This window comes from Tetrahymena thermophila, assembly GCF_000189635.1.
Source record: "Tetrahymena thermophila SB210 genomic scaffold scf_8254448, whole genome shotgun sequence".
NCBI classification, from domain to species: domain Eukaryota; phylum Ciliophora; class Oligohymenophorea; order Hymenostomatida; family Tetrahymenidae; genus Tetrahymena; species Tetrahymena thermophila.
Genome location: NW_002476227.1, coordinates 30452 through 57391, shown reverse-complemented (window position 1 = coordinate 57391; position 26940 = coordinate 30452). Strand labels below are relative to the sequence as shown.

Sequence of the window (26940 nt, the reverse complement as noted above, 5' to 3'; positions counted from 1 at the left end):
TATATTGAGTTTGCTATTATTATTCATAAATTTTGAATCCTAATTACTATTGGTAGAATTTATGAATAGTTTTGATTTAAATATGAACGAATGATTAAACGTAATAGTTAATTTGAAAAAAAGAAGCATAAAAATAGTCTGAAGAATTAAGTTTAAATGTTTATTCATTTAGCAAAGATAGAATGAATGGATGGTTCGTTCACTCATAATTTTTAAATGTATAAATAAAATACTCCTTCTGTTAATTAACAATTTAATAAAAATCTTTGATGTCTGTCTTTACTATTTATTATATATATTTTATAATTTTTACATAGTTTTATATCAAAAACTTAAAAAAAACTTTCTAAGCCTATTCAAAATTAAACAAACTAGATAAAATCTGCAAAATAAATAAATAATAGATTTTTTAATTAAATAAATTAATTATATGTATAAGATTATTTTCTAAAATAAGTAAATAATTTATTTTAATAAATTAACCATAATCTTAATAAAAAACAAATAATTTGTTCTTTTTCTTCATTCAATTTTCTATCAATCTTAAAAGTAAAGATATTTATAAGATAATTCATATTTATAAAATGATTTATTTTTTCTTTTAGTTTAGAATCTTATTTTATATTAACATTAAGAAAGACACTTTTATAATTACTTAATTAATTTTTAATATTACTAAATGAAATAAATTTAAATGTTTTAAAAAATGAACACATCTATCTGCTATAATAATATATTTTATTGTAAAAATAACTATTTTGAATAATAATATCAATTAAAATTATTAAAATTTTAATAATACAGACAATATAAAAGCATCAACATAACATATATTAAGTTAAATTAATTGGAAAAAGTAACTTTAATTGATATTAATAAACTAAATTTTATTCTAAATTAATAAATTAAACTATAAATGATTTTGAACTAATACTTTTTAATGCCAATAAATAATCAAATAACCTCAAGTTAGTCATCAATTACATTTCCATTAATATCTCTGTGTTAATTAGCTAATTCCCTCAATTCACCTAATTTACTCCTTCTTTTTTTAGAGTTATTATCAAATTAAGGCTCATAAGCTTATTGATTTCCCATGGATTAAGATTATCTTTTAGAAAAGAAGGGAGCATTTGATGCTTAGTTAAAGTTATTCAGATTATTTTAATACTATGCATTGTTGTTTTAGTAATTATTATTAATTGCAAAATTATCCTAATAATTATTAAAATTCTATTGGTAATCCATTTACGTATCTATGTATCCCTTCATGTTGTTGTTTTAAAAAGGATAAATTGTGTTTTGAGTATTGTTTTATGGCCACATTTAATTATTCTAGTTATTTTTCTTGTTAGGAAAATTGGTGTTATTGCTATTACCTTGAATGCTTTAAGGAATTTATATGTGTTGGGTGTTATAATTGTTGTTATTATTTTAGTACAAGTAATTATCTTCATTCATTAGATCATGATAATCTTCATTGTAATCGTTATTGATGTTGTTATTATATAGCTGCTACTCATCTATAAACTCGTTGTCGAGATTATTTTCATTTAAATAATTTGCCTCATTGTTATTATTTTTTCTTTAGCCGTAGTTGTAATGGCTGTTTATGTATTGCTGCATGTTATTTTCTGAACTTCCTTGAATTAATTCATTTAAGTTTTTATGAGTGGCGCCAAGATTCATTTTATTTTTTTCATTCTTACTTTTTACCTTCTATCTTTTTTACTCACTAGCAGAACCTGCTTTTGTCGAAAAACTGGGATTATATCCTGAGCTAAATAACTCACCATCATCGCTTAACTGATTTTAATTGAACTAATCTACTATAGAGTTGCTTACATTGTTATTATTGCTGATATTATTATTATTCTGAACAGGAGTTTACAAAGTTAATAAGTTTGACTATAGGTTTTGTTGCTAATAACTTTAATCGTTGTATTCGTTTTATATAGATTCATTATTCTCATGATGAAAATTATTGCTTTGTAGAGGATTTGTTTATGTGTTATCCAAGAACATATCAGTGTCATTATCCTAGATGTTGTATGGATTTTCTATTATTTAGTTTAAGTTGATATATAATCTGAATATATTTTACTAACTATAGTAATTCTATTAAAATGATATTTTTATAATTTTTAAAGGTATTCAAAATATTTAATATTGCAAGATAAAAAAAGCATTACTGTTTGCTGATTGATAAGTGTGAATTGGAGAAATCATGTCTTTGGTTATTGGGTTGCTAAATTACTATAGTGCTTTCTTTTCTTCGTATCTTTTTTAGAGTTCTGCCACTAATTTTTCAACCTTTTTGATAAATTTATAGCAAATATTGAATAAAAATAGCTTATTATCATGAAGAACATTTCAGTTATGTAAGTATTATTTATATATTTTTAAAGTTTGTTTGCTTTATTCTTTTTAACTTAATGCTATTATAAATTTATAATTAATACATTTGTTATAGAAATGAAATTGAAATTCTTCTTGGTAGAATTAATAACTAAACACTAATTAATATGAGTAAATGTATCTAAATATTACCTAATCGATATCTATAACATTCTCATTTAGAATCAGTGCATGCTCTTCAAACAGTTTAAGAGCTATTATTTTTGGATCGCTCAACTCTACTAATCCATTAAGAACTATTGAGTAAATTCTTTCTTTAATATCTTGCTGCTTTCTTTTATAAACTAAAGCTAGGGTAGGTGGATCGTGCTTTATACCAAGTCTCAAGGGAATAATTGGGTTATTAGGAGTAAATGTGAGGGCCATTTATATCTGAATAGCAAACAAAGAAACACTTTTTAAGTTTTTAACTCTCTTTATTTATACCTACTTATTTATTTATTTTTTATAACTATGGATCTAAATTGATTATTTTAATTAATTTCTATTCGCAATTTCAGGAAATTTAATTACCAATAAGTAAAATTAAATTATGCGCAATACATTACTATTAAGTAATTAGTAAATCACTCATGATAATTTTTATCATATATCAAATCTTTATCTTTTGTTAAAAGCTATTAGTTGATTGATATTATCTTTAAAATGGATTCATTTTAAAATAATAAATAATTAACCATCCTTTTTTTAATCAATCATTTCATTTTCTTTTCTTATCATAATTTTTATTTATCATCACTTTATTTATCTTCAAATCTAAGAAGTTGCTTTTCTTATCAAAAATTAAAAAATTCTAAATAAAGCAAGCTAGTAATCCTTATTGAAATAATTTATTCTAAAATTATATTCATCATTTTAAAATTTGAATTTTTTGATTTTTTTTCTTTTAAATATAAATTTAATTTTGATTCGAATTTTTTAAACTAAAGTTAAATAAATAATTTACTAAATTCAATCTCTTAATTCTAAAGCTAAAATATGATAAAAATTAATGCTATCAATTTTAATTAATAAAGTATGTTTGATTTTCAAAACCCTAAAAATTACATTTAATTAATATTTATTATAATTCAAAAAGTCTTCCTAGTAAAATTTAATGATTTGTGATATTTTTGAATATGTTTAATTATTATGAATCATATTGTATAAGCACCACTACTCCCTCCCCTAAAAATAGACCTTATTAAATATTTATTTGGGGTTTATGGAAATTGGTATTAAACAATAGTTTTGGGGATGTATGTTTGAATAACAAACTCCCAGAAATACTTTCTTCATATCAACTTTGTTTAGATTAGTTTTAATAAACTCATTATTCTAGGTAATAATTAATAGACTTATTTAATTTAATAAAAATTAAGTTCTATTATAAATGCTATCATATGTGATTGTATATCCCCATCATCACCAATTTAAGTACACCTTTTTAAATATTTAAAAAAAAAGATATAATTAGTTAGTTAGAATGAAAAAATGAAGGAAAAATAAAAAATAAAAAGAAATGAATTAATAAATAAATAAATAAAAAAAGCAAAAGCCTAAAATAAAAAATGAATTTAATTAATAAAAAAAAAACACTAACACAATAAAAAAAATAAATCAAATTAAAAACTAATAAATAAATTAAAAGAATTAATAGAATTTATTTTTATATTAAAAAATATATAAATTCAAATCAAATAAACTGTTTTTAAATAAGACTAAGTGCCAAATTTTAGAGTTTAGTGCAACTTGCTAAAGCAGAACCTAAACCTCTGATGCACCTATTGCTTCAATTTATTAATAATAAAAAATTAATAATTATGAAAATACCTAAAAATAAATACAAAAAATATATAAATATAATAAAAATTAATTTATTTTAAGATGTATTTTGAGTGTATTTAAATGTGCAAGTATTTCTATTCTATTCAATGCTCTAATTTAATTGCTACTTTTTAAATATTGAAGAAAAAATATATATTAATTTGTTAGTTTGAAGGAAAAAATGAAGAAAAAATATGAAATGAATTAATTAATAATAAAAACAAAAGTTGAAAATATAAATGAATTATTAACAATGAAAGAAAGAAGAAGAAAAAAACACAAAATGATAAAAAACAAAAAGAAAAATTAATTCATTAAAAAGCTAATAAACAATTTAAAATAGTTTTATTGTTTTAAATTTATTTATATAATTATAAATATTACAATCCAAAACAAATAAACAGTTTTTACATTAGTTAAAGTGTAATTTGAGAAATTCATGCAATTTGCTAACCATAAGCAAAGCTTAATGCACTTTCTATCACCAATTAATTTTCAAAAGAGGAATATTGAAGAAAAATAAAAAATTAATTTGCTAGATTGAAAAATGAGAAAAAAATATGAATTAATAAAAAATGAATTAATTTTTAATAAAAATAAATGTTGAAAATAAAAAGATAATTTAAATTCAGAATGATAGAAGAAAACAAAATCACAATAAAAATAAAAATAGATTAAATAAAAAGCTAATAACATATTAAAAGAATGTGTTATTTAATTATTTATTAATAAACATGAATTTTGAAGAGGATTTCTATTGGAAAAATAATATTATAAATAAATAGAAAGTAAAATATATAAAAAACATTAATTATAAAAATATTTATAAATTAAATATACCTCAGAGTAATACAGAGAACCTATTGAGATTAGAGTGAAAAGTTTAAAAATATTTTTTATTTTAAAAAATAAATTTAAAATATATTCATAATAAAATAAATAATTACTTCTTCTAATTTGTAGTAACATTTAATCTATTAATTCATTTTTTTTCTGTTCAAAACTATTGAATAGTAATTAACAGAAACTTATTAATTGAAAGTAGATAAAAAGAACAAATAAATAAAATAATTTATAATAACTAAATATGTATTTATAAATTTGGTTTTAGGAAGAGATATCACAATAAAATTGTATTATATTCATACTTTAATCTTGATATTTCTATTTAAACGTGTTCTTAAAAATTTAGTAGGAATTAGAGATGGGTAGTCATTCATTTGTTGAAAAAATTATATTAATTCCTTTCTTAAATTATAACAAAAATTTTTTTTTATTAATATTAAAATAGGTTATTTAAACAAAAAAAGATGTAAAATCTTTTTTTATGATACAGTTAATAAAAATTGAATTAAAAATACAAATTGATAAAATATAATTGCATTTTATATGGAATTATTTTAATAAAATAATTAATCTTTCTTAAAAATAAACTTTGGTATTTTAATTTTAAAGAACGAAGAAAAATATGAATTAATAACTTTTTAATCGATATTCTTTTAGAAAACTAGAAGGAAAGATAAATATTAATTTAAGATTATCTTACTCATATTATATAAGAAATTCATCTTGAAGATCCTAATTAATGAATAATTTAATTAAGCTGATCAAAAATATCAAAAGATATTATCAGAAAAGAAATTACATTTAAAAGTATAATAACGAATATTTGTTTCAAGTTATTAATAGCTAAATTTAAGTCCAAAACAATATAAAATTGAGTCTTTAAAATTTTAAAAGTAAATTGATCATTAATTATCTCAAAGGAAATTTCTTTTGATGTTTTCATATAATAATTATTCTTAAAACTGTTTTAGATTTATTTTATAAAATCAATTCTAAAAAAAAAAAATCTTAGAAAAACAGAAAATAATTATTTTTAAAATTATTGTTTAAAATTTACATGTAAAACAAACAAAGCTTCAATTTAAACTCATTGAAAATTGAAAGAAATAATATTTGCTTGATATAAATTAATTAAATAAATAAGTATATTTTGGCAATCTATTTTTACATAACTTTTGATTCCAAAATCAAATATTTATAAATTTATTTATGATATTTTAAATACTTATACTATACAAAAGTTAGAACATTTATAAATAAATAAGTTATTAAATAAATATTTTATCTACTCTAAATTTGAAATGCTTAAGTGAGTGTTCATTTTAATGTTGAAAAATGTATGATATAGAGTTTCTTTTTTACTTATATTATGATTAAGAGTATAATTTTTATTTAAAATTTCATAAATAAGTAGAAAAGTTGATATCTTGATTATGAAACAAAGCAAATATTTGTTTTTTAAAAGTAAATGAAAGGAAAAATGTTAACGAAGTAAACTAATCAAAAAATTTTTTCAATTTTAACAGCATCATTAGTTATTTTATATACCAATGCATTTTAGTATAATGTGGATTTATCCAAAAGATTAGCATCTTATTCTTTAGTATCATATTGTTCACACAATAGGCTTTAAGATTGGTCTTGTGGTGAAGCCTGTTAAAGAGTGGAACCTTTGAAAGATTTAATTATATATACAAATTAAAATGATTCATCTTATATGATGGGTTATGATTAATAAGAAAATGCCATATCCATAATTGTGAAAGGAACTAATCCTTGGTGTATAGATGATTGGGAAAGTGATTTGACAACAGAAAAAATAGATTATCCAAAATGTGAAAGTTGTTAAGTTCATAAAGTTTTCTATTAAACCCTATTAGACATGCAAGAATAGCTTAAAAAAGATTTTTTAAAAATAAGATCATAGCATCCTTAAAGTAAAATATATGCAACTGGATAGAGTTTAGGAGGAGCTCTTGCAACATTAATAGTTCCAGAAATATATTTATTGAATGGAAAAAAACCTATTGATGCTTTTTATACTTTTGGAAGTCCTCGCGTAGGTAATAATTAATCTATTAATATTAAAATAGATATATTGATTGATAAATAATTTCTATATTAATCATAAATACTTATTTAAATACATACATTTTTAACAAGAGGAATCTAAATATTCAAATACATTCCTAAAGTTTTTTTTCAAAATATTTAAAAATTTTCAAATGAATTTTGTTTGTGAAAATTATTTTGAAATATTTTAAGCATTTTGTAAATTAATTTAAAAAATATTTTAGCCTATTTTAGAAAACATTTAAAAAATTAATTTAGGAAATTTATAGTTCAGCTTTTGGTATACATCTAAATCATATTTTTCCAAAATTAGTGCAAGAGTAACTAGTAATAAAGATATAGTTGCTTAATTACCACCCAGATCTTTTCCTTTTTTGTACATGCATATTGGCCATGAGGTGTTTTACAAAAATTTCTCAAATTTACATGAATTCATAATGTGTGAAATACCAGAAGACTAAGAATGTTCAAATCAGTATACTTTAGATTTCAGTATGAAAGATCATGGCAGCTACTTCGGTTGGAATTGGGCATTTGATATTTTTACTTGCTGATATAAATATTTTTTATGGAAAGTGCTTTTAAAATCTTACCACCAAAAAAACAAAACAAAATAAATATGTTCTTATAATTATTATTCTAATCAATTTGTATTTTATTTTAGTATTTATTTCATAGTATTAATTTTTATTGAAATTTAATTTCAAAGTTAAAAATGTTTCAAATTAATTATTAAATTACAATTTTATATTATAAATAAACTTATAAACTCAAAGTTAGATATTTTAAGATAACAAAAATAATAATTTTAATTATTATTTAATTTTTACTTCTTAATTTGTATAAATTTACATTTAAAAACATTTATTATAAAACCCAAAACCAAAGTTTGAATTAATTTAAAAGTGAATTATTGCTATTCAAAAGTATTTAATATTTTTTTTTAAATATTTTAAAGTTTAATTTAATGTAAACAATAATAAAAAAATAAAATATGCCATAAAAGAATAAAATTAAAAAATAAATATTAAGTCACCAGAAATATGACATCAAAACTAGCTATAATTAAATGCAAGATCTTTCTTACAATTTTAAATATTTGAAGAATAAATATTTTTTCTGATTGATTGAGTATAAAATTTAATTAAATGAAGTTTCTTGTAGAAATGTATAAAAGAATAATGTTAAAAAAATTAGATTTTGATTAGAATTTATTAATATGTTAAAAAATATCAACTACTATTTACTTCCCAGTTTTAATCATTTCAAATTCATATACTCATTCTGATTTTTTATGTATTTTCCTTTATTTTTAAGGCTAAATTTACTAAAAAATAATACAAAATTCTTAAAAAAGATAAAACTAAAATGTTTTTAATCAATTAATCTTATATTTATTACATAATTTTCAATATTTGAGGAATACAATTTATTTTTTTAGAAACCTAAGTTTCATATTACTATAGCCTACAATTAATAAAAAATATTTAAGATTAAAACATTATTATTTTCTACAACAAGATATCATTTAAGTAATTCATGTTAATTTAATTAGGAATATATTGTAAAACACAAGAAAGAATTACTTAAAAAAATTTATTTTCTTATTGAAATCTTTTTTTTTATATTTAATTGTAACTAAAACATATGCTTTGGAAAAAAATATAAATTTGTTTAAGTTAAATAAAATAACTCAAAAATTTATCAATAATAATGTGAAAAAAGTGTACCTGTTGATCAGAATTTATTGATTTCTACAGATTTTCAAATTTAATTTGCATCAAAATTTTGATATTAGAAAAAATAAATTATCATTTCTTATCATTTTTTTTCATTTTAAAAACAAAAAAAATTTGTTCGAAAAGAAATAAAAAAATTAAATTTCAAAAATACGGTAAAAGCTAAATGAGAAAATAAATCTTTTTAATATTTATCCTGATTTAATTAATTTCTAGCATCTAAAGCTTCGAATATGATGTTGAAATTTCAAGAAAACTGGCAGCATATTCTTTAGCTTCATATTGCAGTCTTGAAAGGCTTTTTAACTGGTCTTGTAAAGAAGCATGTGACAGAGTTGAACCATTAAAAGACTTTATTATCTATAATGGAGATAAGAATACATTGTATTTAATGGGTTACGATGATTTATAAGATGCTATAACTATCATAGCTAGAGGAACTGTGCCTTGGAGTATTACTAATTGGAAAACAGATATAAAGACTGAAAAAATAGATTACCCTAAATGTCAAGGCTGTTTAGTCCATAAGGGATTTTATTAGGCCCTTTAAACTATTCTCTAATAACTTAAATCAGATTTCTTAAAGTTAAAATAAAAATACCCAAATAGTAAAGTTTTTGTTACTGGTTAAAGTCTAGGAGGAGCTCTTGCAACTTTAATTGTCCCAGAAATCTACGAATTAAATGGCAAAAAACCATTAGATGCTTTTTATACCTATGGAAGTCCACGTGTTGGTAATAATTATTTTCGCTTATTTGTTGATTTTTTCTCAATAATTAAAAGCAAATGTTAGAAAATTAAAAAAACTTAATTAATTGGAGTAGATTTTAAAATAAAAAAAAATTTAAATTACAACTTTTTTAATTTAATCATTTTTTTAAAGTTTGAAAATTGAAACTTAAATTGATTATAATAATTATTAACTTGCTTATTTACGATTTAAATTTTATTTTTTTAAATTTAAGGCAATTTACAGTTTAGTTAATGGTACATAGAAAATAATTACTTTTCAATTACAAGTGCTAGAGTAACTAACAACAAAGATGTTGTTGTTTAAATACCAACCCATTCTGCTCCCTGCTTCTATACTCACATAGGTCATGAAGTTTTCTACAAAAGTTTTAAAAATGAATATGAATATACTATGTGCGAAGAACCTGAAGATGCTAACTGTTCTGAAGGTGAAATTCTTGCTATAAGTGTAAAAGATCATGGTGGCTACTTTGGTTGGAACTGGGCTTACGAAATATTTACGTGCTGATTTAAAGCTTATTAGGCTAAACTATTTAAAGAAATCCGCTTAAATTAACTTTGTATTTAAAAAAAATTAAATCATTTATATTTTTAAGGCATTTTAAAAAAAATTTATTTAGTGTAAAATAAAAAATTAGTTCACATTTTTTAATTAAATTTTGTAAAAAAGCAAATATCATATATAAAAAGATAACTAATAATAAGAGTAATAAACATATATAAAATACATAATATGTAAAAAATTATTTCCACTTGCTTGTTTTAAATTAACAAATTATTTATGATGCATAAATTAGCATATTCTATTTAGTAGTTTTAGATATAACCCATGTATCAATATGTTAATTGATATTTAAAAATTATATCAGCATCACACTTGTATTTTTAATGAGTAAATTTTTTCTTTATTTAAAATTAACAATTTTCAAAAAATATAATCTAACACTATATATTATTTTTTTTAATTAAAAGTTAAATGGAGTAATAATCTTTTCTTTCTTATTAATTTAATTATAAGTTAATAATAAATATTAAGGAATCAAGAAACAAAATAAATATTTTCTAAAATAAAGCTTGATATAACAAAATTATAATAGTAAATCAGATTGTATTGAATGGTTAATACATTTTATTTAATATGAAAAAATTCTGAATTTATACTTAGGTTTTTTTAAAATAATTTAATATTTTAGCAAAATATTTTTTTCAATTTTATGAATATCTTAAACAAATAAATAAATGTGTAATAAATAATTATTAATTATAAAGGATTATTGTGGAATTAGATAAAATTCTGATGGATTTATAATTTTATATTTTACAATTAATAATTTTCTCTTTTTGACGATTGTTATTTTAGTAAGTTATCAATAAATGTTGTTTTTTTAAAATATTTTATAATTAAAACTCTTTAAAAAAACAAATATTTACTGAATAATAATATTTACAAAGATATTAGATTTTATACATATTTTTATTTTTAAATTGTTATTTTAATTTTAGTAAAAAAGATCAAGTAAAAAATAACAAAAAAGTAGTTCGAAATTAAAATTCAAATTTTTTTTAAATGAGAATTTTATATCATTTTTTCACTATAAATTAGATTTTATATTTTACTATGATAATAAAAAATATATTTGCCTTCTATTCATTGAATTAATTTATAAAGAATAAAAAGAGACTTAGTGTAATTTACTCTCAATTTCCATTTTTATGTATATTAATGGAATTTATATTATAGTAAGATAATTTGTTTTTTAATAATAAATAGAATTTCTTAATTACATTATAAAGAATTTTTGCTTTGTTTTATTTTAAACAGATTCATTTCACATAATTAAGCTCAACTTTCTTATTTTTATACAATAAAAACTCTCAAAACTGGGGCCGAAAATATGCATCTGACTAGTTTATAGATGGATTTTAATATGAAAAAGTTAAATTTAGGATAAAAACTATTACCCATTTTAACTAATGCTCAGTTTATAAGGGTGCTTTTCCATTTTAACATGTTTTACTGTATATTTATATTTGAAGATATTGTAAGTTTTTACAGTATCCTAATATAAATTAAGTTAAAATTCTTCATTTTTAAATAAATTAAATATATTTTTTCGATGATAACCTGCTAAGATTCTAAAAAGCTAGGAAAAATGATTAAAGAAAAGCTTCAATAGTAATCATACCATAACTATAATAATTAGTATAAGTTAGGTGACTGTTTTTAGATATATGCTAAAAGCAGTATTTAGCCGACTTTGTTTAGTTAAAAAAACTTTTTTACAAAATGTTTGTTATTTTTAGGTAAATTACATTTATAGACTTGATAGTTAAGCAAAATTAAATTATCCAAAATTTGTAATTTATCATGTGGACTCATGTAATTTTAAGCGATTAGAATATTTTAAGTTTTAAATGCATTAATTATGATAATTTAATTTGTAACAATAATTTGCTTATGTAATATTTTTTGGATATTATAAAAATTAGATAGATTACCTAAATTTAAAATATCAATACCACAAACTCTGTATGAGATTCATTTGAAATCTAAATATTAATTATAAATTACTTTCGAATCGATTTTTATTTTATTATCGACCTAATTTATTTAATTTTATATTAAGGGAGAGAAATGTCTTTCACTAAGATTTTTCTATGAATAAAAAATTTATCGAAATCTCAAGCAAGATTACACCAATAATTTGCTTTTCTATAGTAATGAGTTCGACAAGTTACTCTGATATTAATAAATTTATTATTAATTTTACAAAAAAAAACTTATGTCCTTAATTAAATGATTAAGTTTTTTTCTCAATTAACAATCAAAGAAATTTTGATACTTATCATAAAAGAAAATAAGAAGTTAATTTCAAAGAAGAATTTTGATAGTTGTTGAGTTTTTTTTGGATTCCTTAAACACTTTTTAAAAAATCATATGAGAGTAATCTAAATTATTGTATTGTTGGAATAACCATCTAAATATCGCTTTTGTTTTATTTTTTTCAATAGAAAATAAAAAATACATTTTTAAAGTTAGATGAGACGAAAATACTTATAAGTTATTGATGTAAAGTTTTTTAAATTAAAGATTTTTTATCTGAAAAAAAATTTTTAAGTGTGGTATGTATAGTTAGATTCTAATTAATTGATTTGTGTTTTAATCAAATTGATAAATTTGTTTTAAAAATTTTGAGCTTATCAACTTAATAAAAAAATTAATTTGCAAATAATTAAATAAACTATTATATTATCATCAGTTTAGCGTATTTAAAGGAGTTAAAAAGTGATTCATATTGAAGAGCTACAGCGGCTTGTAAAGGATTCTTTAGTTTTATAGCTTATTTAATCAATTTGTTTATGAAAGAGGATTTTACTTCTTTGGAAACACTGAAGGTAATTAATTGTACTTTTATTATACTCTACTATCATCTTTCGTGATACATTTAACTCACAGCAAATTTATGTTTAATCTACAAATATGATTTAATGATTCAAATAAAAAAGACAAATGAAATAAAATAATATTGGTTTTTTCAATTATTTTATCTTTACTAAACCTTCCTTACTAATGAAATGATAAATTTACCTGTTTTTTTTATTGGTAGAACAAACCATTTATTTATATACATTTTTAGTCTTTAAGTCAATAAATATAAGATTTGAAAGTATATCCAATACTAGTGAATTTAGCATAATTTATTATAATTTAATATGTTTACTAAACTTTAATCCTTAATTAAAAATAATAATTGAAAAAGCTGATATTTATTTTTATAATTTTAAAACCCATTTTTAATGCTTAAAAAGTAATTAGTCTATTTTATTTTTCAAGATATTGTTATTAAATATGTCTTAGTAGGTAATAGTTTGAAATCTTCATAAAAATTAAAAAAATTTTAAATATTAATTAGAGAGATATAAAATAAGAAGACATTAGTAATATAGACAGAGAGGCTTATAGCTCCATTGAAATAATTCAGTCCATGCTTAATTTAGACAAGATTGAAGTTACTGACTCTACACTTTAATAGAGAAATGAAAGACTTAATGGCTATAATATATCCTTTTAGGATTCTGCCACATTCATAGACTAAAACGAATAAGTTAACTTTGAATTTAAAAGTAATCCTTACTTATGATTAATAATATTTTTTTGCAATTGCTTTAAAAAAAAGAAAAAATAATAAGTATAACTCGCTATTCAGAAAAATAAATTATTATATTAAATTTTACTCTAATTAGCAAATAATTATAATTTTTATTAATTTTCTTGGAGAGTAAAAGTCTATAAATTTTTTAAATCATTCAAATTAATTACAAGCTAATTTGCTAGAAAAAATTTTAAAAATAATTTTTTGTTTGAATAAGAAATGTTTAATAGAAGTATTCAGTCATTTATTTTACTTTTTTAATCTGATAATGAATAGAATTTTAAAAAAAGATTACAAAAGTAATATTTTTTAATTGATATTTCGGGAATGAGTTCAGTAAATTTTTGGAGGTCAAAACCTATTTGGAATTAAAATTTACACTAAAATTTTTTCTTACAACTTTTTGGTTAAATATTAAAAAATTTAAAAATTAAACAGAGCATTTTATTGATTTAATAGAGAATAGAGAGTAATTTCTATCATGATTACATTAAACATTTTTAAAAATCTTTTCTTTATTTATTTTATTTTAAATGCAGTATTTTCTTCTTATATCATATATAGCCAGAATTTTATTGTATTTATTTATTCTCGAATGACTATTAAATAGTTGAAGATTTCAACTAAAATAAATTTTAATTAGTATTCGAGAAATATTAGTTCACACTGAATATTATGAGTTTTTGAGGATAATAATTAATCGAATAAATAATTCATAAAATTTTGCTCAGTAAAATTCAGCAAATTATTTGAGAGAAAGATGCTTTTAGTCAAGGAGAAAATCTATATTTAATTATTAGGATTTTTAAAAATAATAGTGAGAAAATATGAAATTTTATTAAATAAAATTGAGTGAATCATTCATTTATTTTCTTTTAAAATTTATTATTGGTAAATACATTAAAAATGATGCAAAAAGATAAAAGGTCGAATGAAAACCTTAATTTATTAGGTTATTATAAATCATGATTTATTTATTATCATTTCATATTTATACAAATTAATTTTAATATCAATAAAAATTTTGATCAAACAAGATCTCCTTTAATTTTTGTTTGCAATCTAAGTAGAAAATATGAAACAAAAAACAAGCAAATGAATTGATTCTAATAAAAAATTGAAAATAAACTGGACTATTCATCAAATAACTATTAATCTATCTATACAATTTATATCAAATATTATAATTAAAAATTGAATGTATATGTCACAATTAATTAAAATTAAAGAATGATAGAATAATTTAATATCATTAATAATTATCATTATTAATTAGGATAAGTAGAGCCAGTGATGATCAATCAAGAAGAAAAATTGTAAGAAGAGTGCTCGAAGTATTAAGAGTATAACAAAAGCCATAATGAAGAAGAGGAAAAATAAAAGGACAAAGCAACATCAAGGAGAAGTCTTCGCGACTCTGTCATGAAGCAGTAGATGATGGGCAGCTTGAAAAGCTCTGTTTGTAAGAATAATTCTATGCTATAGGAATTAAAAAATATTTAGCTAGAGAAAAAATCAAATAAGGTTACTGAGAGAGAGATTCCATAAAATTTGACTTCACTAGACAATTAAGCAGAGTAAAATTAATCAAACTCCAATATTTAGTTATCTCCTTCATAATCCGAAACTTCTTTGTATCTAAATAAATATTACGTTCAAGGTAATCTCTATTCATCTACTTAGCATTAAAATGAATATAGTCATTTAACTCAAGTTACCAACCCTGACTTGACAAGTTAAAATAAATCAGATATAAGCAAATCGATCAGCACTTAAAACTTAAATAATGAAGTCGAAAATGATAATAATTTTGTTCCTAATTTGAATTTAAATGTCTTCAGTGAAGCGAATTAGACCTTATAAGATATTAGTAATAACAATAATGATGTTAATTAAAATAATGCTAATTTAGACACAAAAAATAGTGAGAATGCAACTTCTCCCCTAAGCAATAGCTCTCTCACTTAGAATAGATTAAAGGATTTAATTTAATAGAATAAAAAGAGGAGTTTCATTCATAAGTAAATTTTGGGTGTATTAGAATAGGAGGGTTACTTTGTAGAGGTTGATAATTAGACAAAACTAGAGGAGCAATTAGAAATTTTACAAGCCTAAAGAGAACTTGTTAGACAAGCATCTATTGATTTCGAAACAAGCAGAGATAGCAGTCCTCAAGATGTAAATGACTTATCTCTTGAGAAGCAAGGGAGTAGCAGCAGTAAAAACAAACATAGAAAAAGACATAATAATTAATCGTCTCCAAATGCTCACACACCAGAAAACTTTTCTCCTTACAAAACAAATAGTGGTAAGCAAAATAAAAATATATTTAAAAATATCTGCGATAATGAATAACAACTTAGTGGCAATAAATAAATCTTACAAACAAAATCAGAGCGATTTATTCCTTCTCCTGTTTTGATGAAAGACATAATATTGGATGATTATCAAGTTGATACTGAAAGAAGGTTTAGCTGTAATGCAGATTCTAAATCTGCTAAGCGCAATCTATTGAGATAGAATGTTTTTCATACTAATGTAATAAGCAAAACTCCTAATAGTTCTACTTCAAATGGAGGGACCACAAGCTGGAATAATGTGATTGTCACATAATAATAATAAGAAATATAAAACGATAAAATCAACTAAAATTAAAATTATAATTCTGAAGATCATCCACAAAATCATTTTGCTTTGGACAATTTCTTGAAATAATAAAAAGGATCACAACAAACAAAAGAGAAATCTCCTTCTTCTTCATCATCATCGCCATCTCTTTCTGACCAAGAAGATGAAAGAAGAATTTCTTAGAAATCAACAGAAACTATCAAAGCTAGTTGCGGAGGAGAAAGCACTAGAAATAGATCTATGAGAATGAATATAGGTTGGAATGCAGTTAATACTGCGAGTAATAAAAGCTAAAACAGTAGCGAAGGAGATGACGAAGATGATAATAAAAGTGGAAACAACACAAACAAAAATAGCTAAATGAAATTAGCAAATTAATTCAAATAGTTGACAAAATACGGAACTATGGAGTTAGACCAAGACTCAGATTCAGGGAGAAAAAAGGCTGATAATAAACTCAACATCAATCTTAATGAAAAATAAGAAAGCAATGGTGATGATGAATATGAAGACAGACTTTACTCATAAAGTGTTGGATAAAATTCTGGCTATAATTCAGATGAAGCTGACAATAGTGGTAATGGTTCAATGACTTCTAAGAGTGGATAATACATTAGCAAATTTTAAAAATATTATTGCAATCTGAATAACAATTTTTAATTTGACTCCATTGAAGAAATGGAATCTTCCTAAGAGAGTATATAAAAAAGCTCAACTAAAAACTCTCAAAGAATGAAATACCCTGGAACTACAAGAGCTATGCCTAAATTAGATAATCCTTCTAATTTTCTTCAATATATTAATATGAGAAAATCTAAAAGATAAGGAAGCAAAATAGATTAGTAAAATAATAGCGAAAATTTGTAAAGTAACATGAGCAGTTCACAAAACTAAAGTCCAGAAATTCATTTCTCAGGAGTATTTAAATATAATGATGCCATGAGTGATTTAAATATAGATTACACCTAGAGTGTTAAGACAAGCTTATGTAAGAGTCCTGTTTCTCCATCTAAATAGCTTTCTTTGTCTCAATCAAATTTCCATTTCAGTTTAAACCAAGTCAAATATGATGAAATTAATACAAATATGAGTTAACAAATCAAAAGAGTAGAATCTGAAAATGACTCTCCTTATAGCAGTGAATAGCAAACTCCTCATTCTAATAAAAACAATAAATTAGATACGTTTAGCAGTGAGGTACCTTCAATGTTAAAACTACCAAATAGTTAATCTTTGATAAGCAATTATCTAGCAAGTATTAATAAAGATTTTAATAATTCTAATAGTATCAATAATAATCCTGCAATAAACACTTCATAAGATTTAAAATCTAAGGTATTAAGTGAAGATAACCAAAATAGAGTCATAGAACCAATAAATAGCAATTAAACGAAACAATAGAGTGAAAACATTCAAGCTAATTTATTTCAATAAATATAACTCTAATAAATCCCAGATTTAAATTTATTAGTCCATGAACAAAAAGACTAACTTAAAAATTCAGATAATTCTAATTATATAAAAGATTATTTAAGCAGTGTCTCTCCTAAAATAAAAATGGATGCCTCTATTTCTCCTAAAATAAGCCCCTCTCAATTAGGATAAAACACAAATATTTAAAATACTGAAATATAAGAAATTGTATATACCCCACAGAATGATATAAAAAGTGAAGACAAAGCTCACCTCTCATCTTCAACTTAATTTATAAATGAATATATTAAAAATTTAAATTCAAAAAGCCAACATTAAATGAAGGATTAGCTCCCTCAAAATGAAGAATCACATTAAAAAATAGTTTTTCCTTTAAGATATGATATTTTAAACAATAATTAGCAAAAAGAATAATACTCTAATATTACTGAGCATTTGACAGGCTTGCTTTAACCATCCTTTTTGTCATCAAAAGATATTTAGATAAGCCAAACTCCTAGAGAGAAATCAAAAACCACAAACTATCTAGAATTACAAAACTTCTAAAACTATAGCAAAAGTTTCGTTAACTCTACTTCTCCTATAAATAGTTTAAGCAGTCAATAAGTAAGCTTCAACACCTTTAGTCAGGCAAATTCAATGCAATTAAACTAAAATTGTAGTCCTTCCGAAAATTCATATTAAAACTATCTACCAAGCTCTAAATATGGAGAAAAGCCTTTTTCTACATTAAATACATTAAATCAATAAAGCGCTAGTAACAGCAATTCAACTAATGATAGAAATTTATTTAGCTAATATTTTACAGATAAAGATAGCTAATCAAAATAACTATAAAGCAGTAGTTCATAGTCAATCTTATCAATCTAAAATTAATATCAGACAAAAAATCAATTTACTCCATTAAAAACAGATTTCCCTTAAAACAAATATGCGAACACAGTTACATCACCTTTATAGAACAACCAAAATAGCATGTAACTAAATACAAACCAAGCATTTGGATCATCTCTACTTAATAATTCATCTAATCCTCAACTTTTAAATTATTCAAATCCTGATCTTCTAACTACTTAGAATGTTAGTACACAAAATCAACATCATTTAAATACATCAAACCCACATGTTTTAAATGCTTCATACCCCTACTCTGTAAACTCATTAAATCCTTCTTCTTTAAATATATCTCCTACTCATCTTACAAATTCTAATATTTAGAGTGCATCTATAACTCCTCTTTTGAAAATAAATGAACCCTTAGTAAATGTGTCTACAGCACCTTTATTAATTTCACCAAATTCCTAAAATAGCATATAGCATCTAAGTGACTAGCATAATTCATAGCTTGGAACATACAGTAATACTCACTATTTCATTTCATCAAAAACAGAACTGCATTCTCCTTTAAGTACTTCAAATATATCTAAATAAGGAAATCTCAAGAATTAATCATCTAAGAATTTAGATGATCTTTATTAACATCTTGATTTAGTGAAGGAAGACTCTATATCATACCATCCTATGGTAAATAGTGTTCTAATTACAAATAAAAACCAATCAAGTAGTACCCAAATAAACTCTAATACATTATCTAAATCAGCATCTAACATTTATTAAAATGTTTAAAATACAAACGAAAATCAATTTAATTTATCGTAATTAGCAATAAGTAACTAGGAAAATAATAACTAAAATTAAAATTCATAAACGAATGTACAAAATGTTTCTACTAATTTTGCAAATAATTTTACAAACTAAAATGTTCACAATTATTTTGATTCTAAATATCTGTAAAACTTATCAGAAAATACTCCTATGTCATCTTCTTAAAACAACTATTATTTAAATTTATAGAATTAAACATCACTAAATCAAAACGTGTCACCTTCTAACTCCTTAAAAAATAACTAAGACAATCTTTCTTAAAATTTTTTTTCAAACAAATAAATATAAGGCCAGATCAAATCATACACTAGCATTTAAAATAATCATAACTTTTAAAATAGTGACAATAGCTATAGTAACAGCTATTTTATGAATAGTGAAGATACTTTAAATAAAAATAATTCCACAGCTAATAATTAAATCTCTTAATCTGCTTAAACTAATAAAATTGACACAAACTATTAAAATTAATACTTAGGTACTAGTATTACAACTTAAATTTCGCACACGACTAGCCCATATACAACAATAAAAATACAAACAAAGATAGAAACCTCAATATAAAACTACAATGAAAAATAACCAATTAATAGTAATAGTATTAATAATTAAAGCATAGTTGACTAGATAATGTAGGAATATCGCTCTAAAATTTAGAATTAACAAAGTTAATAAACTGAAGCTAAATCTCTAAATAATTTACCTCATGAAAAGGAAGAAGATTATTCTCCGAACTAAGACCATCAACGAAATCTAACATACTCAATCCCTACAGCTAATATATATGATTTCTAAAAAAACTCTGTCTAAGATTAAAATAATTTCTCATTAAATGATAAAAATTTTTTCTATATAAATTCTAAAGATAACAACATTAGTAATAATTCTCACATAAATTCATCACTTGACTCAGTAAATAAAATATATTCTGCCCTGCCATCTTAAAGCGATTTTACCCATTTGGAAAATCCTAGTAATGAAAATTCAAACAACAACTATTAACAAAATTTATCAAGCATTAATTAAAAATATAATTTATAATAGTGATTTAGAAAAATAGTAGCATAAAAAAAAATTATTATACAGATGCAATCTATTTCAAAAAAGTTTAGATTTTTTAGTTGGTAAGGTATGAAAAAAATAAAAAATAATAAAAAATGTATAATTATATATATTCAATTCAATTTATTTTATTATGATATATATGTTATAAATAATGATTTCATTGATTCATTTAATATTGTTTACTGCATGTACACTCTCACCTTTTATATATTAAAATATGTCTTTAATTGAGTTATACATAAAATATCATTTTTTTAATTTATTTATTTACTCTTTTTGAAGTGTTTTATATCTAAATTTTATAATGCTTGTTTTAATTCTTGGTCACTTACACTGTTTCTGTTACTTAATAGCTAATTATTTAATTTATTTAATTTAATATTTTATTTATTTTGATTTATTAATGTACTTTTTCTAGTAAAATTTTCATTTAATTTTGAAGTTATGCTGTGTATTCTGCCAAAACCATATATTTCTACTGTTACTGATCTTATTATTGTTTACTTATCATGCTTATATTAGGAGAATCGAATTTGCAAGCTGAACAGCTGCTTTCATGAAGTTTTTTGTAGAAATTCTCTGCATCTTTATGAAAAATCATTACATTTTAGTTATTTATTGTAGGAGAATGAAATTGAGAATTATTTAGAGTGTTTGATTGATTTAAAGACCTGTAAATGTTTGTTGAATTATCTTCTCCTTTTTAATCATAAGAGCTTTTCTTTATTTTTTAAATTTATGATTAAACACTCCTTTCAAAATTAAATTTATTTAATAAAAAAAATTAACCAAGTTTACTCTTAAATAATCTTCTATATGTGAGACTGTGGAGTTTTATGACTTTTTATTGAGAAATTATTTTTATTATTATGAATTTTCTTATTCTTCATAATCTTTAACAATCGGGAGTGATGAAGCATATGATTTAATGTATATATTTTATGAAACTGATTTGTTTTGTTATGAAACAAAAGATTGAGTGAAAGATTTATTTAGTACTCCTTGCTCATGTATTAACTCTTAACGATTTTTATTATAATAATTAATGCATAGTCTGAAGAATGGTATAACTTCAATTGAATTCTCCTTTTACTTTTCTAGTGATTTTGCTATCAAATTATAATCCTTAACTAAATATCCTATTTCTCTGATTCCATTTGATTTAAAAATTCTTCCTATTATTGTAGTCCAATCATCTATTTATATTTTTTAGTTATTAGCATTAAAATATTATTTACACTATATAAGTAAAAATTAGATTAGTCCAGTAAATGTAGCAAATAAAATACCAAACTAAAGCACTTCGCTTTCGAAAAATTCATGAACTTTTCTGTTGTTTCTTAAATAGATTTAAGTCTACTTTCTCAATCTTAAGTAAAACTTAAGAAGGATATGAGAATCTATCATGGTAATTTGAAATAACTTGTCTAACAATTACAATTCTTTAGATAAATGAAGCTGTTAATAGAAAGAGTAGAACAAGATTGTTAACTATTTTTAATGCTGTTCGTTCTAAGGGTACTTTTATTGCTAAAATAGAATTTACTATGATTAAACTGCAATTCAATTATTAAATTAATCAATACATAGTATTGCACGATGAAATCGGAAAGAGAATAAATAGACTACTTGCAATAGCTCTCAATTATTTCTAACAGATATGCTAATACATTTACAATTTTCATCAAATAAGCAGGCTACAATAATTAGAATTTATCTTATTAAAATAAAAATTGTTTTAAATTCTTTACCTTTTAGTAAACTTCTTTGATCAAAGATCTTGATATTAATGACTTAAATAAAAGATTCTCTGATGTATCTACATTATCTAAAATTCTAGTCTTGTTCATTTAATGTTTGCTTTTCTACTAAATATTAACTTATTTCAAATCTTTTCTTTTTATTAAAAATTTTGATATAAATTATTGCTGACTTAATTATCTTTTTTTTAAATATAATAAGGCTAAACACTAAATTCTAAATCGAATCAGCAATATTTTAAATATTTTTTAATTAAAAACTAGCAAGAATTAATTAAAAAATATTTTAAAAATCAAATATATTGGAAATTAAACATTTTAATAATATTTAAAATTTGAAAACTGAAAAGCAAATTTTAAAATAATAAATTGCTAAGTATAATAAAATTGATGATAAGCATAATAATTTAATTGATGAATTGTACAATAAATGAATGAATAACTAATGTGTATTAAGTAAGATTTTGAATTAGAAGAGTAAAATAAAATAGATTTAAACAACTAATTATTTGATAAAAATAAATACAATCAGTATCTAGAATTAATTTTATATGTTTTATTCATTCTTTCTTTATTTCTTTGGTTTGTTTGTTTTTTTGTATGTTTAGTCAAGGGTCTTAGAATTCTCCGTATGACGTAGAATAAGTTTTTAATATATGAAGTATATTTTACAGAATAAATATTTAACACGATCCAATTAATATCAGTCATTCATTAAATTTCGAATTTGCTTTCTTTATTATATCTAGCTAGACAGACTTATTAACAAGAGTAGCATGCATAAATACATACATATTTAAATATTAATCCTCAATTATGTTAGATTGTATCAATTTTTATCAGATTTTGTTGTGAAAAATGATTGTAATTATGACCTTTTATTGCAATTAATTCAAAAAGCTGCTTTAATAAGCTTTTCCTTTCTGTGTTAATCAATTTGGTGATTGGGAATATTTTTATCTAAGCTTTCATAAGCACGAGCAGCCTTCAAGACCTTTGCTGCGATAGTTTCGTATGTAAAGGCACGTTCTTAGACTTCAACTCCGTGGAGAGTAGCTACATCAGTAGTAACAATATTATCTTATGAGTTGGCTTGAGGAATCATTTCATGAACAACATTCTAGTAACGTTCAGCGAAATGATATCTCAATTTAGGGTCAGAATATAAATCGAAAATTTCGTCTGAGAGCTTGTAAGGATTAGCAGCAGTAGAAACAAGCTCATGGTAGGCTTCACCTTGAATAGCAAAGTTGATATCAGAGTAGAAATTATTATATAATTAAGTAATATAAGCATAGAAAAGGTTCATATTAGAAATAATAACAGAGGGTAATTGTAAAGCAGCGCATTCACTAACAAGTTCACCATTGAGAGGAATACCAACATCAGCAGCACACATAGCACCGAATTTTTCCTTTTCTCCAGTAGTAACAATAGTTTGTAAAGTCTTCAAGTACTTAGTGTTTGAGACAGCTTAGTTGACGAATTCAGCGTTTTAAGCGTTGTCAGCAGTGATGATAATTGTGAAATGATCACGAGAAACGTTAGTTAATTAGGGTTTCTTGAAGAATTCTTCTAAGGAGCGAGAAAGAAGGTTAACTGCGAAGTTAATTTCAGCCTTAGTGTTACCTGGAGCAAGTAAGAAGACGTTTTTGCTTTCGTTGATTCCCAAACGAGCACGTTAGATACCGCGCTATTCTTCAACAAGCTTTTCAATAATTTCTCTGTGTTGCTTAGGATTGCTTGCAATTTTCAAGCCGTTAGCAGTGACAAGAGACTTAACGTTAGCGTATTACTTAGAGTTTTAGAAAAGGTATTAAATGGCTCTGCCAACACCTTCGTGACCAACACAAGTTGAGGGGTAAGTAAAACTTTAAAAGTTAATTTATTTCATAGGAATAGTGTAAAAGAAGTGATCCAAATAATCTTGGAATTCAAATCTTTAGTTGATATGACTTCTATCATAGAAGAAAGTGGGAGGTCTAATTTTATTGTGCAATTCGTATTGATCGCAAAGACGAACGTATAACTTTTTCATAAAGAATTCGTTACCGAAAGTTATAATAGCAGAAGGAATGCTAAGTTCAACTTAATCCTTCAAAAGACTGCTCTTATCAACCTAATTGAGAACTTACTTATTAAAGAAGTGAAGAGGAGCCATGTAGGGATGATAACATCTGGCAACGTGGAAACGAATAAAGTTTTTCAAAGGAAAGAATGGCTTATCTATGAATTTATTAATATCTGCATAACTTTAGTTAAGACCTTCTGCTTACATCAAAGGACCTCCAATACCAACAAAATCATAATTATTATTGCTCTTCTTCTTCAAATCCCTCATAAAGTTTGCTGCCTATAAATCGTGGGAAGGAGAACCTGCAGCAACAAATATGGTCTTTCTGCCTGTAAAGCTGAAATATCTTCTGCTAATATGAGTCAACATTAAACTACCTTTATTTTTTATTTTTTCTTTACTTTGTTTTTTACCTAAGTGATTTACTATTTTATTTGTTTTTCACCTTGATATATTCACTATCTTTGAAAAAAAAGATTATTTTATTTTATTCTTTCTGATTCTTTTATTTGTTATTCTTTGTTTATTATCTTCCTTTAATTTTTATTGCTTTCCTTTTATATCTTATCATTTGTTTAGGATCTATCTTTCAAAACACTCTTTCCTTTTTCTCCATTTCTCCTTTCGTATATACCTAATATCAAATATTCTTCCTTCATCCATTCTATTCAATATCTCTTTAAATATTTGTCTAGTAGTTAACAAGCAATTTGAAAATGTTTATCAATCTATCTATAAATTTATTTTATCAATGATAAACATAAATAAGTAACTTAATGAGTGGCTTTCTATTTAATAAAACTAGAAAAATGATATTGGCCACAATATAAATTTGTATTTAAAATCTATTTTAAGTTTTTATTATTAAAATAATATTTTATATGAATTTTTTTTTTGATAAAAAAGTTTTAAAATAATGTTAAAGATTATTTCTTTTTATACTTTGAAATTTAAGCAGCATAAAAATTAATAAATATAAGAAATAAGATGTTGAAGATATTTTCAATTTTAACATCAGAATTTTAGAAATCAAAACATTCAATAAATGCTTAGAATCTTGCCAAATAAGTTTTATTTATGATATTTAATCTGATTTATTGAAAATATGAGCATTCCTTTTAAATAATTTTGTGCAAAAAGTTTTTGATATCTAAATTAAAAATTTTAAATTTATTAAAATTATTTAGCTTTATTATTAATTTAAATTCAAAGGATTACATAATTTCTACTAATTTTAAGTTAGTTTATCTTATTAAAAAAAACATTTATCAGGTTTTTCTTTAAAATTTAATTGAAATAATATATTTTAATCTTATTTATGAAAATAAACTAACTAGCTTATTTATATCTCTCTAAAATTTAATGATTACAAAATATTCTAAAACATTGTTTTTAATTTATACTTCAAAAACTATAAACAAATTTTTATTTCAAATTGATAAAAAAAATTGATTTTTTTTAAACTTCAATTATTATTATTTAAATGTTAAATTGGTTGAATAGCTCAATTAAATAAAATATCTGAATATTAAAAATTAAATTGATACTATTAAATAATTTTAACAAATTGTATTCTCTTTTTACAATCACTAAAATTTTTAGATTGGCTTTGTCATTTATATTTTAGTTCTAATTATGATTATTAATTTAATAAATAAATTATCTTTATAAAATTAAAAAATAAATTAGTATTTTAATCCATTTTATATTTTATTTTTTGTTTTTTATTAAGTAAATAACTTATTTCTTAAAAAATTTAATAGCCTTTTAATTTAAAATAAAATTTAATTTAATTTTTAAAATTAATTCATAATGATTTATCATAAGTTTTGCTGTTTTCTATAAAAGTTATTTGATATCATATAAATTAATGATAGATATAAAATTAAGGTTTTATTATTTAAAAAAGAATATATAAAATAATTAACTATTTAAAAATGAAATATCACAAATTAAAAATTAATCATTATTTATATACTTTAATCTTTTGGGTAATTAGTAGTATTTTAAGATAAAACATAAGCTACATTTAAAATTAAAAAAAAAAATCTCAAAAAAGTTTTCAACTCAATTTAATTTAGTTATGATTAAAATCTTTAAAAATAATTAACACTTTTTGATAATAAAATTGAAAATTTATTAAAAATTAAACATAATTAGTTTTTATTTATTTATATTTGTAAGAAACTTTTATTAACAAATTTAAATAAAAATTAGTTTTAATAATATTAAACATTTTGAATAATTATTTTTTTTATTATGTTAATTATACAAATAAAATTTAATTAAGATAAAATTATTAAATATAGTTTTTTTTCAATTTAACTGTTTTAATCCTTTTTTGAATATACTAAATATTCATATGTAGTTAATAAAATAACTATTTTAATTTATAAAAGATAGAATCTTAATTAAATAAAAAATAATTTAGGAATAAATATTAATTATGAAAAAAATAGATTTAAATGATGAAATAATTCTTAAAAATACAATATATTATATGATCTCAAAAGGATGATGAAAAA

At 21.9% G+C, this 26940-nt stretch overlaps 8 protein-coding genes across 8 annotated transcripts; 5 read left to right on the top strand and 3 right to left on the bottom strand. All coding sequences in view use genetic code 6, as the record gives it.

Moving 5' to 3' along the window:
- Nucleotides 1–954: 954 nt before the first annotated feature.
- Nucleotides 955–2784, bottom strand: TTHERM_00925410 (hypothetical protein; the record flags this gene model as incomplete). Its single annotated transcript, XM_001031158.2, has 3 exons — nt 955–2060; nt 2193–2313; nt 2551–2784. The coding sequence occupies 3 exons, from the start codon at nt 2782–2784 to the stop codon at nt 955–957; spliced, it is 1461 nt and encodes a 486-aa protein (XP_001031158.2).
- A 1135-nt stretch (nt 2785–3919) lies between these two features.
- Nucleotides 3920–4366, top strand: TTHERM_000925392 (transmembrane protein, putative; the record flags this gene model as incomplete). The annotated part of the gene is made up of 1 exon (XM_012799604.1): nt 3920–4366. The coding sequence occupies one exon, from the start codon at nt 3920–3922 to the stop codon at nt 4364–4366; it is 447 nt and encodes a 148-aa protein (XP_012655058.1).
- A 2172-nt stretch (nt 4367–6538) lies between these two features.
- TTHERM_00925390 (lipase family protein) lies at nt 6539–7697 on the top strand (the record flags this gene model as incomplete). Its single annotated transcript, XM_001031156.2, has 2 exons — nt 6539–7133; nt 7402–7697. The coding sequence occupies 2 exons, from the start codon at nt 6539–6541 to the stop codon at nt 7695–7697; spliced, it is 891 nt and encodes a 296-aa protein (XP_001031156.2).
- Nucleotides 7698–9048: 1351 nt separating this feature from the next.
- On the top strand, nt 9049–10143 carry TTHERM_00925380 (lipase family protein; the record flags this gene model as incomplete). Its single annotated transcript, XM_001031155.1, has 2 exons — nt 9049–9616; nt 9848–10143. 2 exons carry the CDS (start codon nt 9049–9051, stop codon nt 10141–10143), a joined length of 864 nt encoding a protein of 287 aa, XP_001031155.1.
- A 2852-nt stretch (nt 10144–12995) lies between these two features.
- On the top strand, nt 12996–20563 carry TTHERM_00925370 (hypothetical protein; the record flags this gene model as incomplete). Its single annotated transcript, XM_001031154.2, has 3 exons — nt 12996–13031; nt 13550–13760; nt 15066–20563. The coding sequence occupies 3 exons, from the start codon at nt 12996–12998 to the stop codon at nt 20561–20563; spliced, it is 5745 nt and encodes a 1914-aa protein (XP_001031154.2).
- TTHERM_00925360 (hypothetical protein) lies at nt 14996–22486 on the bottom strand. Its single transcript, XM_001031153.3, has 7 exons — nt 22333–22486; nt 22168–22278; nt 21871–22111; nt 21380–21777; nt 20991–21302; nt 20853–20934; nt 14996–20781 (listed from the first exon to the last, which is right to left on the bottom strand). Exons 1-7 carry the CDS (start codon nt 22429–22431, stop codon nt 20747–20749), a joined length of 1278 nt encoding a protein of 425 aa, XP_001031153.2. The 5' UTR covers nt 22432–22486; the 3' UTR covers nt 14996–20746.
- A 747-nt stretch (nt 22487–23233) lies between these two features.
- TTHERM_00925340 (lipid A-disaccharide synthase) lies at nt 23234–24784 on the bottom strand (the record flags this gene model as incomplete). Its single annotated transcript, XM_001031151.3, has 1 exon — nt 23234–24784. The coding sequence occupies one exon, from the start codon at nt 24782–24784 to the stop codon at nt 23234–23236; it is 1551 nt and encodes a 516-aa protein (XP_001031151.1).
- A 382-nt stretch (nt 24785–25166) lies between these two features.
- TTHERM_00925330 (hypothetical protein) lies at nt 25167–25524 on the top strand (the record flags this gene model as incomplete). The annotated part of the gene is made up of 2 exons (XM_001031150.1): nt 25167–25249; nt 25374–25524. 2 exons carry the CDS (start codon nt 25167–25169, stop codon nt 25522–25524), a joined length of 234 nt encoding a protein of 77 aa, XP_001031150.1.
- Nucleotides 25525–26940: the final 1416 nt, after the last annotated feature.